Source organism: Rhinopithecus bieti, unplaced genomic scaffold, assembly GCF_001698545.2.
Source record: "Rhinopithecus bieti isolate Rb0 unplaced genomic scaffold, ASM169854v2 scaffold_9899, whole genome shotgun sequence".
Classification (NCBI taxonomy): domain Eukaryota; kingdom Metazoa; phylum Chordata; class Mammalia; order Primates; family Cercopithecidae; genus Rhinopithecus; species Rhinopithecus bieti.
The window spans coordinates 1,223,383-1,235,725 of record NW_016806979.1 but is presented as its reverse complement, the minus strand read 5'-3'; the positions used below and the strand labels follow the sequence as shown (position 1 = coordinate 1,235,725).

The 12,343-nt window shown below is 60.5% G+C and overlaps 1 protein-coding gene across 4 annotated transcripts in view; it reads left to right on the top strand.

Annotated features, from left to right (window-relative positions):
• The window catches only part of GCGR (glucagon receptor), an 8,881-nt gene extending 3,843 nt beyond the window's left edge, over positions 1-5,038 (top strand). For 2 of the 4 annotated variants that reach the window (XM_017879251.1, XM_017879250.1), the window contains exons 2-13: positions 288-525; positions 852-954; positions 1,852-1,959; positions 2,038-2,159; positions 2,250-2,356; positions 2,432-2,588; positions 2,679-2,838; positions 2,913-2,973; positions 3,212-3,281; positions 3,606-3,694; positions 3,842-4,091; positions 4,510-5,029. In XM_017879251.1, the coding sequence (XP_017734740.1) occupies positions 466-525; positions 852-954; positions 1,852-1,959; positions 2,038-2,159; positions 2,250-2,356; positions 2,432-2,588; positions 2,679-2,838; positions 2,913-2,973; positions 3,212-3,281; positions 3,606-3,694; positions 3,842-4,091; positions 4,510-4,746 (1,524 nt within the window). In that variant the 5' untranslated portion in view covers positions 288-465 and the 3' untranslated portion in view covers positions 4,747-5,029. Of the gene's footprint in view, positions 1-287; positions 526-851; positions 955-1,851; positions 1,960-2,037; positions 2,160-2,249; positions 2,357-2,431; positions 2,589-2,678; positions 2,839-2,912; positions 2,974-3,211; positions 3,282-3,605; positions 3,695-3,841; positions 4,092-4,509 lie in introns of those variants that run through there. The other 2 variants (XM_017879252.1, XM_017879253.1) reach the window with 2 other exon arrangements.
• The last annotated feature ends 7,305 nt before the right edge of the window (positions 5,039-12,343 follow it).

The following is a 12,343-nucleotide window of genomic DNA, read 5'->3' as shown; positions in this document are numbered from 1 at the left end:
CTGTCTGCCAGGCTGGAGTGCAGTGGCTCCGTCTTGGCTCATTACAAGCTCCGCCTCCTGGGTTCACACATTCTCCTGCCTCAGCCTCCCGAGTAACTGGGACTACAGGCACCCACTACCATGCCCAGCTAATTTTTTAATTTTTAGTAGAGACGTGGTTTCAACTATGTTAGCCAGGATGGTCTCGATCTCCTGAACTTGTGATCTGCCCGCCTTGGCCTCCCAAAGTTCTGGGATTACAGGCGTGAGCCACCATGCCCAGCCCCCAGCTCCCTCTTTATCCGTAGGACTCTGAGGCTCAGAGGGGCAGCTTAAGGGGAGGGCCCCCCCACTGGCCAGGGCTCCCCAGGCTCTGCTGCTCTGCCACTCAGCTGCCCTCGGAGGAGCACGCACACCCACCAGGACTGCATTGCCCCAGCTGTGCAGCCCCTGCCAGATGTGGGAGGCAGCTAGCTGCCCAGAGGCATGCCCCCCTGTCAGCCACGTCGACCCCTGCTACTGTTGCTGCTGCTGCTGGCCTGCCAGGTGAGGACTCACAGCACCCTCAGCACCCAGGGGCCCTCCTGAGGACTGCACACTGATGGCTCTCTGTCTGCCTGCCTGCCTGGCTGTCCGTCTGCCTGCGTGTCCATCTGCCTGCCTGCCTATCTGTCTGTCTGCCTGTCTGCCTATCTGTCCGTCTGCCTATCTGTCCGTCTGCCTGCCTGTCTGCCTGTCTGTCTTTCTGCCTGTCTGCCTGTCTGTCTGCCTGCCTGCGTGTCTGTCTGTCTGTCTGTCCGTCTGCGTGTTTGCCTATCTGTGTGTCCATCTGCCTGCCTGTCTGTATGGCTGCTTGTGCATGTGTCCCCCAGCCACAGGCCCCCTCCGCTCAGGTGATGGACTTCCTATTTGAGAATTGGAAGCTCTACAGTGACCAGTGTCACCACAACCTGAGCCTGCTGCCCCCTCCCACGGGTGAGCCCCCACCCAGAGCCTTTCAGCCTGTGCCTGGCCTCAGCCTTTCCTGAGCTCTCTTCATGGGAAGGTTCCTGGGTGCTTATGCAGGCCTTGAGGACTCCGCCAAGGGGCCCTGTCACTCCTCAGACCCCACCACCATGGGCAGGTGAGGTAGCCAGGTAGCTGAGCCACAGAGCTGGGGACTTGCCTAAGGCCGCAGAGCCAGGAAATAACAGAACAGTGGAATTGCCCCAGAACCGGCTGCTGCTGCGTGCCCCCCGGCCCAGACGCGTAATACCGCCTATAGCCCCATGGAGTTTTCAGTGGGCAGACAGTGCCAGGGCGTGGGAGGTGGGACCCAGAGGGTCAGCAGAGCACACGGGCCTGGGAGGGCTTGGGTGGAGAGTGCATATCATGGCCTGGACACTTGGGGTGCAGGGCGAGGCTAGGGCTGGAGGACTTACCTGGGAGGCAGTGCCACAGTTCAGACGAGGGAGGCAGCCTCCACTGGGCAGAGGGCAGCGGGTGTGGCAGCCACAGGTTTGGCAGTGCACCTGGGATGGATGAAAATGGCATTGGGGTTCCGCCCCCAGAGAGGGAGGTACTGCGAGAAAGTCATGGAGAATGGGGGACCCCAGTGTGGGTTTGGGGACATTTGAGATGGGGGTTCTCCGAGGGAAGGTGTCCTATAGAGCTGGAACTCTGGGATGGGCTGGGAGTGCTAGGGGAGGCTGGCCCAGGGGAGATGGATGGTCAGGTGAGGAAGGTGGAGGTCAGATGGGGGAGGTGAAGGTCGGGGGGGAGGAAGCAGCCCAGGTCGTGTCCTGGGGGAGGTGACAGCCGAGCTCAGGCTTCCAGAGAGAGGCAAGAGGCCTGCTGAGGGAGCCCCTTCTCCTACCCTGCCCTGCCCTGCAGAGCTGGTCTGTAACAGAACCTTCGACAAGTATTCCTGCTGGCCAGACACCCCCGCCAATACCACGGCCAACATCTCCTGCCCCTGGTACCTGCCTTGGTACCACAAAGGTACCCATAGAGGGGAGGAACTGTGGGAGGGGCAGGCCCAGGGGTGGGGCTGACCCCAGCCTCCCCCAACACCTGCAGTGCAACACCGCTTCGTGTTCAAGAGATGTGGGCCCGATGGTCAGTGGGTGCGCGGACCCCGGGGGCAGCCTTGGCGTGACGCCTCTCAGTGCCAGATGGATGGCGAGGAGATTGAGGTCCAGGTCAGCCAGCGGCAGGCGGGTGTGGTGGGGCTGGATGGGAACGGGCATGGGGGTCCCCGCCCGGCCCTCACAGGCCACTGTAACTCGCAGAAGGAGGTGGCTAAGATGTACAGCAGCTTCCAGGTGATGTACACGGTGGGCTACAGCCTGTCCCTGGGGGCTCTGCTCCTCGCCTTGGCCATCCTGGGGGGCCTCAGGTAGGATCCCACCAGTGCCCGGGGCGGCCGCAGAGGGCAGGGAGGAGGGCGGTTGCTGACTGGCTGTCCCCACAGCAAGCTGCACTGCACCCGCAACGCCATCCATGCGAACCTGTTTGTGTCCTTCGTGCTGAAGGCCAGCTCCGTGCTGGTCATCGATGGGCTGCTCAGGACCCGCTACAGCCAGAAGATTGGCGACGACCTCAGTGTCCGCAGCTGGCTCAGTGATGGAGTGAGTCCCTGTCAGCGGCCCCACACAGGCAGGTGGGTGGGCAGCCAGGCAGGTGGCCATGTGGCCGCGCTCACACTGCACCTGTGCCAGGCGGTGGCCGGCTGCCGTGTGGCCGCGGTGTTCATGCAATATGGCGTCGTGGCCAACTACTGCTGGCTGCTGGTTGAGGGCCTGTACCTGCACAACCTGCTGGGCCTGGCCACCCTCCCTGAGAGGAGCTTCTTCAGCCTCTACCTGGGCATCGGCTGGGGTGAGTGGGCCGACACGGGAGGGGGTCGGGGCAGGCTGGCCGGGCCTTGAGACCACAGCTGCTGCCCCCTACAGGTGCCCCCATGCTGTTCATCATCCCCTGGGTGGTGGTCAAGTGTCTGTTCGAGAACAACCAGTGAGTATGAGTGGCCGGATGGCCCGGGGAAGGGGCCGGGGACCTGGGGTGTGGAGCTCTGGCCCGAGGCAGGGAGGGGCCAGGGATGAGCCTGGTGCCTGGGGAGGGTGGTCATTCATGACCTTCTACCTTCCTTTCCTGAGGCCTGAATTAGATCCTGACAAGATCGGGACCGGGGCGCTGAGGGGCTGAGGGGCTGGGGGCTGTGCCCCAGTTTGTGAGTGGCCCGGCCTCACAGGTGCTGGACCAGCAATAAGAACATGGGCTTCTGGTGGATCCCACGGTCCCCTGTCTTCCTGGCCATCCTGGTGAGGAAATGAAGAGCAAGGAACGCAAGCCAGGCCCCTCCTCCCTTGGCGTCCTGAGGCTGCCCCAGGAGACAGCAGCGTCCTGCCTGGGAGGGCCAGGAGGGAGCCGGCACCCAGACAGGGCACCAGGACACTGGCCAGCACCCTAGGCACTGAGCCAGGCTGCTCCTCCCTGGCTGGGTGCCCACCAGCCCCAGGGCTCTGTGGCTCAGGGCCTATCTGGCTGCCAGACCCACCTGCAGGAGGGTCAGGTGGGGCCTTCCAAGGGCACAGAGCTGTCCCCTGGGGCTCAGGGTGCCCCTGACTCGTGCCCTTCTCACATAGATCAACTTCTTCATCTTCGTCCGCATTGTTCACCTGCTCGTGGCCAAGCTGCGGGCGCAGCAGATGCACCACACAGACTACAAGTTCCGGTGGGTGCAGTGCCACGGTGGGCCGGCGCCTCGAGACCTGGAGACCCTCAGGGCCAGAGGGCAGCTGGGGGTGGGGACTCCAAGCTCCACGTGGATGGTGCGGGTGGAGGGCGAGGGTGGTGGGTGACTCAGGCTCTGCCTCTGTAGGCTGGCCAAGTCCACACTGACCCTCATTCCCCTGCTGGGTGTCCACGAAGTGGTCTTCGCCTTTGTGACGGACGAGCACGCCCAGGGCACCCTGCGCTTTGCCAAGCTCTTCTTCGACCTCTTCCTCAGCTCCTTCCAGGTGCCTGCCTGCCCGCGGCTCCCCCACCCGGGGCGCAGCATGCCACCCCTGACCACCATCTCTCTCCAGGGCCTGCTGGTGGCTGTCCTCTACTGCTTCCTCAACAAGGAGGTAGGTGGGAGTGGGGGCGTCTGAGACCATCAGCCCTGGCCGTCAGGGTCAGGGGCAGAGAGTGGCACAGGGATGCCAGCTCCACCCCTGCCCAGGGCTTGGAACACATGTGGCCCAAGCCTTTCCCTCCACCTGCTCTTATTGGATGCAGTTGCCGTGGCGCTGGGTGTCAGACCCCCAAGACAGGTTGGCCTCAGCCCCATCGCTAGGGTGTCCACAGTGGGGGTTCCCAGGTGTCTGCAGACTGTGCTTTCCGTGGCGATGCTGGGTGGCATAGCTGTGCCCAGCAGGGAGCTTGTGTCGCTCTGCACGCCTCAGAGTGGAGACTGGGCATCTCCGACGGGGCCCACAGCAGGTCCCGGTGGGGCAGAGAGGACAGGCAGACCCCGGGACTGGCCTGCCCCACCCCCCACCCCAGGTGCAGTCGGAGCTTCGGCGGCATTGGCACCGCTGGCGCCTGGGCAAAGTGCTGCAGGAGGAGCGGAGCACCAGCAACCACAAGGCCCCATCTGCGCCTGGCCGAGGCCTTCCTGGCAAGAAGCTGCAGTCTGGGAGGGGTGGTGGCAGCCAGGACTCATCTGCGGAGATCCCCTTGGCTGGTGGCCTCTCTAGGTTGACTGAGAACCCCTCTGAACCCTGCTGGGACCCCAGCTAGGGCTGGACTCAGGCACCTAGAGGGCATCGCTGGACAACCCAGAACCGGACGCCTAGCTGAGGCAGGGAGCCAACAGCAGTCCCCGCCTATCTCCCACCCCCAGTGTGGCAGTCCGCGAGATGGGGCCTCCTCTCCCTGCACCTGCCCTGTCCCTGGTGCAGGGGTGAGCTGAGGAGTCCAGGGCGGGGGTGGGGGCTGTGCTGTGAACTGCTCACCAGTGTCCCCATGTATGTTGGCATGTGCTACATGTGTGGAGATGTTCTCTAACAATAAAGAGCTCACGTGGTCACCGCGCATGTCCTGGAAGGCAGGGCTGGAAATGTGGGGCTGAAGCAGTGGGAATGGAACAGCAGTGGGTGGTCAGCGCCAGTGCGGGTTGTTGAAAGACCCCTGCTGTCCCAGTTCACAGAGAGTTGGCACTGGAACCCCAGAAGATCCCGAAGGCAGCCAACCTGTGCCCATCTGAGCAGGCCCTGGCCACTTTCCCATCCTGGTTCTGGCGGGCAGTCCCCCTGGACGCTTTGGCCACCAGAGGGTCACCATTCACCAGCAGAGATGTGAGGGGCACAGTGGCTAAGGGAGCATGAGGCATCACAGTCCCCCAACCCACCCCACGAGCACTGGATTCACCCAGAGGGTATCTTCTCCCTGGAGGCCGTGAGGACACTGGTACCTGGCTCACCAGCCCACCCTTCCTCTGAGCCTCCTGGCCTCCGCTTCATCTCAGCTCCAGCCCCCTCGGGCAGTTTGCAGGCCACAGAGCAGACTGAAGCAGGAAGAAATGGGCCTGAACATTGCCTCGGGTCTAGGTGACGAAGCAGTGCAGGTTGCCCAAACTCTGCACAGGACCCGCGGCGCGCCACACAGAGGTCCAGCCTACGCCAGTCCTCCTGCCACTGCATGGTGGGTGGGTGCCCTGCTTGCCAGCCAGGGAGCACCAGGAAAGCGCTGCCTCCTGCATGCTGGACACAGGAGGTGCTTGAGGGTGGGGTCTCCCACTGTCTGCGGCACACCCTGAACCTAAGGGCCCAGGGACCACACAGTGGGGGTGGAGACAAGTCCCGGGTGGAAGACCATGAGGGGCCTGTGGTCCGTCCTCCGGGTGGTCCCTACGGTAGGTGCTGTGAGACCTGCTGAGGTGTGTGCATGGGCTGGGGAGGGAGCCAGCCAGGTGCCCCTGCTCTGAGGAGCTGCTGGGAGGTGCCACTGGGCCCTGGGGGAAAGGGTGCTTACAGCCCGTGCCTGGGCCACGTGGGCTGGAGCCGCTCGGGCAGAGCCGGACTAATTGGGGCAAATGAGGGGACAGGAGGCCTCTGAGGAAAGGTAAATAGAATTACTCACCCGCCAGGCACTGGGGCCCTCCTGGGGGGGCCCTCACCCTGCCACCCACCACAGGGCCTGTGGACAGCAGGGAGGGAAGCCAGCTAATTAGGCAAGGCGAGACCCTTCTGGGGCCCTGGGGTTGCTGTGATTGGGGCTGCAAGGCCAGGAGACGGTCCCCTGAGCTGCACCTGCTGGAGGCCTGTGGCCTCAGACCTTAAGACTTCAGGCCAGCTCTACCCCCCTCCGGCCTCAGGTCCTGGCTCTCCTCTGAGCCCTGGATGCCCGGGTGCCTGTGTGGGCACAAGGCTGCTCCAAGTCAGCACGAGGGAGGTGGACATTCTCCTTCACGCCAGCTGAGCTCAGGGCCGGTGACTGCCCTAGGGAAATGCCCCTCACCTGGGGCCTCCTGACAGCCCTCCCCATTCCCAAGTCCCTCTGCCCTTGGCCTCTTTCACCCCTGCCCCGCCCTCATCCCTAAGGGAACTGGAGCGGCTGGTGGAGTTGGGCGGAGCTGGGGACTGGCAGGGGGTGGACTCACCCAGGCAATAAACACTGGCCCTAACCAGGCAGCCCTGCAGGCAGGTAGGTGGAGGGACTGTTTTTTTCTTTTTTGGAGATGGAGTCTCACTCTGTTGCCCAGGCTGGAGTGCAGTGGCATGATCTTGGCTCACTGCAAACTCCGCCTCCCAGGTTCAAGCGATTCTCTGCCTCAGCCTCCCAAGTAGCTGGGATTATAGGCGCCCGCCACCATGCTTGGCTAATTTTTGTACTTTTAGTAGAGATGGGGTTTCATCATGTTGGCCAGGCCGGTCTTGAACTCCTGGCCTCAAGTGATCTGCCCACCTCGGCCTCCCAAAGTGCTGGGATTACAGGCATGAGCCACCACGCCCAGCCGGGACCCATTTTTTTAAGTCAGTCCACACAGTATCTCCCTCCAACTTGAGCCCTTTGCCCCTTCCCCATCTCTGCCTCCCCTCCCACCTCTACCTCTTGTGCCTCAGCCCCTTCTCCCACAGGAATGTATGGGTGTTGCTAGCAGGGTGTGTGTATGTGTGTGAGAGCATGCTGCATGGGGAAGGCTGTGTGAATGTGGAAGAAGGGAAATACGCACCTGTGTATGTACAATGGGGCAGGTATATGATGCCCGGCATCCCAAAGGGGTATCTGCAAGAGCTGTATGCTGTGTGTGCATGGCTGGGAGGGAGATGACTTTGACCCCCTGGAATCTGGTGTGTGTGGACACACAAATACTACTAAAATGAGAGTGGAGACCAGGAAAAAGGAAGACATGAACCACATCAAGGATCAAATGTAGGAGAGCCACAGGAATAGGGGCCTTGAGCCAGGCAGAAGGCTCAGGAGAGACACCCTCAAGGGGATGAAAGTGATTGAATGCACTAAGATTTATAGGAGAGAGTTCAGGACTTAATTAGTGACTAGTACATAGAAAACTAAATACATGAGGCCGGGCGCGGTGGCTCATGCCTATAATCCCAGCACTTTGGGAGGCCAAGGTGGGCGGATCACCTGAGGTCAGGAGTTCAAGACCAGCCAGTAGCTGGGACTACAGGCGCCCGCCACCTCGCCCGGCTAGTTTTTTGTATTTTTAGTAGAGATGGGGTTTCACCGTGTTAGCCAGGATGGTCTCGATCTCCTGACCTCGTGATCCGCCCGTCTCGGCCTCCCAAAGTGCTGGGATTACAGGCGTGAGCCACTGCGCCCGGCCTCGATAAGTATTAACTACAATTTTCATAAGAACTTAACCCCCCTGAAAGAGGTCACTGTTTCCTCACTTGTTTTTTGTTTTTTTTTTGAGACGGAGTCTTGCTCTGTCGCCCGGGCTGGAGTGCAGTGGCCAGATCTCAGCTCACTGCAAGCTCCGCCTCCCGGGTTTCCGCCATTCTCCTGCCTCAGCCTCCGGAGTAGCTGGGACTACAGGCGCCCGCCACCTCGCCCGGCTAGTTTTTTGTATTTTTAGTAGAGACGGGGTTTCACCGTGTTAGCCAGGATGGTCTCGATCTCCTGACCTCGTGATCCGCCCGTCTCGGCCTCCCAAAGTGCTGGGATTACAGGCTTGAGCCACCGCGCCCGGCCTGTTTCCTCACTTGTAAATTGGGATACTAAAACCTGCCCCACGGAGTTGCCAACATTGAAGGACAGCAGATAGTGTGCGTGCACGCCAACAGTACACAGGAGATAGTGACTTGTGTGTGTGTGCATGCACGCCAACGGTACACAGCAGATAGTGATGTGTGTGCATGCCACTACCCAGCAGTGACTTGTGTGCGTGCACGCCAACACTACACAGCAGATAGTCACGTGTGTGCATGCACGCTACACAGTAGTGACGTGTGTGCGTGCATGCTAACAGTACACAGCAGTGACTTGTGTGTGTGTGTGCACGCCAACACTACCCAGCAGATAGTGAAGTGTGTGCATGCACACCAACGGTACACAGCAAAGTGACGTGTGTGCGTGCACGCCAACACTACACAGTAGATGGTGACGTGGGTGTGTGCACGCCAATGGTACACAGCAAATAGTGACATGTGTGCGTGCACACCAACACTACCCAGCAGACAGTGACGTGTGTGCACGCCAACAGTACACAGCAGATAGTGACGTGTGTTCATGCCAACACTACCCAGCAGATAGTGACGTGTGCATGCACGCCACTACACAGCAGATAGTGACGTGTGTGTGTGCCTGCATGCCAACAGTACACAGCAGATAGTGACCTGTGTGTACGCCAACGGTACAGAGTAGTGACATGTGTGCGTGCACACCAACACTACCCAGCAGATAGTGACGTGTGCATGCCACCACTACCCAGCAGATAGTGATGTGAGTGCGCGTGCACGCCAACAGTACACAGCAGTGATATGTGCGTGCACGCCAATGGTACACAGCAGATTGTGACGTGTGCATGTGCGTGCCAACAGTACACAGCAGTGATATGGTGATGTGTGCATGCCAATGGTACACAGCAGATTGTGACGTGTGTATATACGCCAATGGTATAACATGCAGTGGTTGCAGTTGCCTCATTTCCCCAAGTCGCCCTCACTGCAGCAAGGGGAGTCTCCAGCTGCTTAGCCCAGCAGCCTCCAGGACCGTGTGAGGGTGGGAGGCCCCAGGGCTTACTGCAGCAGGGCTGAAGGCTGGGGTGGGAGGACCACAACCCTCTGGGATTGGGCCCATGGTCAGCTCCCGCAGCCCACGGGAGAGGTGCCCACTCTAGCAGCCCTTTATCTGCTCCTGAAGCTGAAAGGAGACCCCCCCTTTGTGACTGAGCTCTCACCCCATTAGGCAAACTGCTGGGGTAAGACCACCATGTGGGAACCGCAGAGCTGACCTCATTGGGTGGTCCACTGAAGAGGGGGTGGGAGAGCAAGTTTGCTTCAGGGTCAGAGCTCTGGTCCCGGTGGGTGCACCTCCCCAGCCCTCAGGTAGGTCAGGCCCCTCTCCTGCGCCCCTCCCCCTCCTCACCCCTAATCTCCATCCCCTATGGGGTGCACCAGGCTGGAGAGTGCAGGGATGGGGCCTCCAGCAACACTGGGGACTCAGCGCTCCCAACGGGCTCCCACCCTTCTACCCAGCACGTGCCTGGCCAGGCCAGCCCCCTCCTCTGAAGGGTTCTTGGCAGAAAGATCTCCAAATTGAAGGTTCCTGGTGGCAGGCCCAGGTGCTGGGGCCATACCTGGGGGAGCTCCACCCCCCAGCTGTAGGTAGAGAAGACCCGGATTCCAGAGCCCAGTGTAAGATGACCCAGGAGAGCCGAAATCAAGTCCGTATCTTAACACAAGCAGCTCCCTCAGCACCTCCTGTGTGCTACCCAGGGGTCCCAGCACCCATGCAGGGGAGAGGCCTTTGGATCCCCACAGCCCACACTCTGAACAGAGGGATAAACTGCTGCTGCTTTGCCTGGAGAGTAGCCATTTTTTTTTTTTTTTTAGATGGAGTCTCGCTCTGTCGCCCAGGCTGGAGTGCAGTGACACAATCTTGGCTCACTGTAAGCTCCGCCTCCCGGGTTCACGCCATTCTCCTGCCTCAGTCTCCTGAGTAGCTGGGACTACAGGCGCCCGCCACCTCACCCGGCTGTTTTTTTGTATTTTTAGTAGAGACGGGGTTTCACCATGTTAGCCAGGATGGTCTTGATTTCCTGACGTCGTGATCTGCCCGCCTCCGCCTCCCAAAGTGCTGGGATTACAGGCGTGAGCCACCGCACGCGGCCCTTTTTTTTTTTTTTTGGGACGGGGCCTGCTCTGTTGCCCAGGCTGGAGTGCAGTGGCACAATCTCGGCTCACTGCAACCTCTGCCTCCTGGGTTCAAGTGATTCTCCTGCCTCAGCCTCCTGAGTAGCTGGGATTATAGGCGCCCACCACCACACCCAGGTAATTTTTGTGTTTTTAGTAGAGTCATAGTTTTGCTGTTAGCCAGGATAGTCTCAATCTCCTGACCTTGTGATCCACTCGCCACAGCCTCCCAAAGTGCTGGAATTACAGGCATTAGCCACCGCACCTGGCTCCTTTTCTTTAATAAACTTGCTTAAAAAAAAAGAAAAAAAAAAACCCAAAGGCTGGACGCGGTGGCTCACGCCTATAATCCCAGCACTTTGGGAGGCTGAGGTGGGTGGATCACGAGGTCAGAAGTTTGCAACCATCCTGGCTAATATGGCGAAACCCCATCTCTACCAAAAATACAAAAAATTAGCTGGGCATGGTGGCGATCACCTGCAGTCTCAGCTACTCCGGAGGCTGACGCAGGAGAATCGTTGAACCTGGCAGGTGGAGGTTGCAGTGAGCCAAGATCACGCCATTGCACTCCAGCCTGGGTGACAGAGCAAGACTCCATCCCAAAAACAAAAACAAAAAAAGTCAAAAAACAGAAAACCCAGAGGGGTAAACTGTGTCAGGCTGGCCGCGTGCCAGGCCCCGGACTGCAGAGCCCAGGCTCCCCCACCCGAAGGCTGAGGGTCACGCTTGCTGTATGGGGCTGAGCACCTTGTCAAGTGAGCCCACAAGGTGACTCATGGGGATAGAAGCACCAAGCACCGGGTCACCCAGGATGTAGGTAGTCATCATCACCTGAAGAAACCGAGGCTGAGACTCCAACCTGCTCATGGCCATGGTGCAGCAATGTCCTGGCCAGGGCTCAAGCCCACCCCTCATCCTCCTGGGAATCTAGGAACCCCATGTTCGAGTGGGCCCCCCTTTGCGGGACCTCTGTTGGCCGTGGCAACTACCACTGTACAGAAGGCACACAGGGAGGGGCCTTGTCCCCAGGAGACTCAGTGAGTGGAGAGCACATGGCATGAGGACTGCTGTGAGCTGCCCGCCCCTCATCCCAGTGGTGGTATCCCCCAAGCTGCATCGGCTCGACAGCAGGGGGCAGCTTGGGTCACCCTAGCCTGGTGGGCATCGAAACGCTCCTCAAAGGACTCACAGGCCCACAGGGGATAGGTAAGGCCATGTGTTTACAGGGAGTTGTCTTGGGGCTGGGTACTGCTGTGCACACTGGCTGCCAGGCAGAAGCTGAGCTGGTTTATTACTGGAACACCCTTCCCTGCTCCTCCTCCCCAGGGAGGCCGGCCCTGCGCCAGCATCTCCTGCACCAGCCCACCCACCAGGAGGCGCCTGTGGGGCCACTCAAGCCGGGAACACTCTTCTGGGAAAGGGTGTTCCTGGAATAAATTCTGGTTTGGCTTCCAACAGGAGCAAGAATAGAGTTCCCTGTCTGGCCTGCCAGCGCGGCTTCCCGGTTTGAAGGTCAAGTGCACGCAGCTCTCTCCTGGGCCCAGCGGCACCCCCTTCACCTGGTCAGGGGAGGAGCCCAGCGGCACCCCCTTCACCTGGTCAGGGGAGGAGCCCAGCGGCACCCCCTTCACCTGGTCAGGGGAGGAGCCCAGCGGCACCCCCTTCACCTGGTCAGGGGAGGAGCCCAGCGGCACCCCCTTCATCTGGACAGGGGAGGAGTCGGCTCCTGGAGGGGCCACAGTACCCCAGGGGCTGGGTTCAGGGTGGCGCCTACTACCCCTGGGGAGCCCCTGTAGCAGAACAAGGGTGGGGATATCAGACAGCCCAGTCTATCCCTCCAGAATGCCCTCCCCGCCACCACCTGCCCTAGGAGGCCTGACCACCCCCAGTGGCTTAGATTGAGAATTTCTGGGCTTGAGGAACCTTCACCATGATCTGGGGTTTCCAGCCCTGCCCGGGAGCTGGCTGTGCATGTGTGCTGCAGGGGCAGAGGCCCGACAGACCGCCAAGAGGCCACG